A 2,455-nucleotide genomic window follows, 5' to 3' on the forward strand; every position below is an offset into this window, starting at 1 on the left:
TTTCCCGGCGAGGACCCCTTAATATATAAAGTAACGTAAGAAGCGGTGTAAAACGTGTAAGAGTAACCATGGTCGAACCCATTCAACAACAACGTCACTTTTTACATCTCCTTAAAAGTACCACAACGGCACAAAGGAAGGCATTGTTAAGTACAATTACGAAACAGCAATTGAAATCTTTTTCTAAAATTGCCTATAATATTCTGCGCTTTAAAATACGCCTCACACATTCGGAAAAAGATCAACTTAAACGTCAAACTCGGAAACAGATCAATCGGTTTTGAACAAAAAAAGACGTCAATTGGGATAAGCCTCGAGAGGTCTACACCCTGGTGAAAATCGCTTTCGTGTAATTGGAATCGGTATTGGCATAATGGAAAAGTTTATTCTGGTGCCTTACAAAAAATTTCAACGCATGTTGCAATCGAAGACCAAAGGGTTTCGAGAAGGAAATAAAGATGAGCCTACCAAAGTGTCATTACCACCTCCCGGAGAACGGAAAAAATCAACTAAAAAGGCGAAAACATCTCAAAAGACTAAAATAGACTGGATATCATTTGAAAAACAAAACAAAAAAAACAATGTTTTTTTCCATATGTTTTATTGCTATATAAAAAATAAAGAAATACAAAAAAAATACATTTCTAAGTTTGTTTTATTTACAATATGTTTAACATACATATCATTCCATTGTCTATCATTCGCAGTAAAAGATTTGACAATGTCTTTCATAGATCTTCCTGTACAATTGGCCATGGTATAATATACGAATTTTCCATTTTGTTTACGGATTTGATCAGCAGCGCTCACTCGGACCGGGTATCCTTCAAGTAAACGTTCCAGTTCTAAATTATTCATTTCACGTAAACGGCCTTGGCTTTGTCAATATTAAGTACGTCTGGAAAAGTGGCGTACATAATCAGTGTGCCACTCTCTGGTAAAGCCTCTGAAAATTTAAGTTCCAGCCGACAATGACCTTTCCTTCTCGTGTTGAATGAATAGTGGGGGTCAATATTTAGGGCATATACGCAAAACCCTTTCTTATAATCTTCTTTTGAAATGTTAAAATCGCTTCTGTAGAGAGCTAATGTTCTGTAACACTCTACATACTGATCCGCGGCATAATTAGGTTGCATCGGTTGGGAAGGTAAAGACTGTCCATCTACATAAAGTCCTACAAAACTACAGTTGTAATGTTTAAAATTGAACGGATTTTGGGTATAATCGCCATTAAACGCGGCGCTGGGGACTAGCCCAACAATCAGTTTACTGGGCACTAATCCCTGGAATATATCGTCCGCGCTGTAACTGAATTGTCCCGAAGCAATGGCTGTTGTTTTGATCTCTGTGCGTAGGTAAGGGTATATGGCTAGCTTTTCTTGAATGAGCTTCTCCTGCGCTATTAACACGCTACTACTGAGTCGCTGAATACACAGTCTGAAATAAGCGTCCACAATTTTCACTCGATAATCGGGGTTGATGACGTCAGTGATGAGTCTAAATGGGTCTCGGTTAGGATGGAGTTTTATACCTACAGAGACTCCGTTAATAAGTAGTTTAGATTGTTGAAACAAATCAATGTGTAACGGCCCTTCCATTTTTACAATTTTGCTACCTTAAGTGAGGTTGCATCTGATATATAGTCTGTTATTAGTTCCCGTTTTACCATCATTCGTACCGACGTTTCCCGTATCTTTATAGTAGAGTTGTCTGGCCAGTAAGTTTGTTTGCGTATTTTCGTTGGACTGTAATATCGTGTCGATGTACGCTTTGTAGGGATAATTGATTCCTGTATGCGACAAAGGCGTTTGTTGGAGAGACACATCAACCTGACTAAAAACGGTGTGTAATGGTAGATTAATTGGACCAACTACTTCGTCCGGGTCTACTGCACTTCAATCGCCTTTGACAAATTGCAGTTTTATATTGGGCACGCTTCTTTTGAAATCCAAGTACGCCGATGTATGACCAGGTATATTAAATTCGAGAGCGGATCCAATTGTCACTTGATTTATTGGACGGTATGCAATCCATTCTCTTGATTGTAATGACGTGTCTGCAGGGGGTGTAACAAACATAGACAGCTCTTCCTGATGAAAATATTTCATGTATAGAACTGAAATTCTAGATTTGGTCTCTTTCGTTTAGATGGTCTGTAGGCTGGTGTTGGGACTTCTTACGCTTTTGAGGCCCCTTCTTAGGCTCTTTGCCCTCTTCAACCTTCTTACGATTAACCTCTGACTTGGCCATTTCTATCGCTTGTACTACGGCGGAAATCAGTTTTACTGAAGGTGACTGTTTCATTTCTACCATTTTTCTAAGATGTTTTCCGCTACCTACGATGTAACGGCCTTTATGATCGGGTTTAACGTATCAATCACCCAAGTCCTTAAAATATGATACCATTTCTCAGGGTCGGGTGTAAAGGGTATCCATTTCTGTTGTTGATGGTCGT

General features: G+C 39.0%; 1 protein-coding gene across 1 annotated transcript; it reads right to left on the bottom strand.

Annotated features, from left to right (window-relative positions):
• Nucleotides 1-854: 854 nt before the first annotated feature.
• Nucleotides 855-1,598, bottom strand: LOC132719657 (uncharacterized protein F54H12.2-like). The gene has a single exon (XM_060703463.1). It carries the CDS (start codon nt 1,596-1,598, stop codon nt 855-857), a length of 744 nt encoding a protein of 247 aa, XP_060559446.1.
• Nucleotides 1,599-2,455: the final 857 nt, after the last annotated feature.

The sequence above is a fragment of the Ruditapes philippinarum genome, unplaced genomic scaffold (assembly GCF_026571515.1).
Source record: "Ruditapes philippinarum isolate M1 unplaced genomic scaffold, ASM2657151v2 ctg3446_1_1_1_1, whole genome shotgun sequence".
Classification (NCBI taxonomy): domain Eukaryota; kingdom Metazoa; phylum Mollusca; class Bivalvia; order Venerida; family Veneridae; genus Ruditapes; species Ruditapes philippinarum.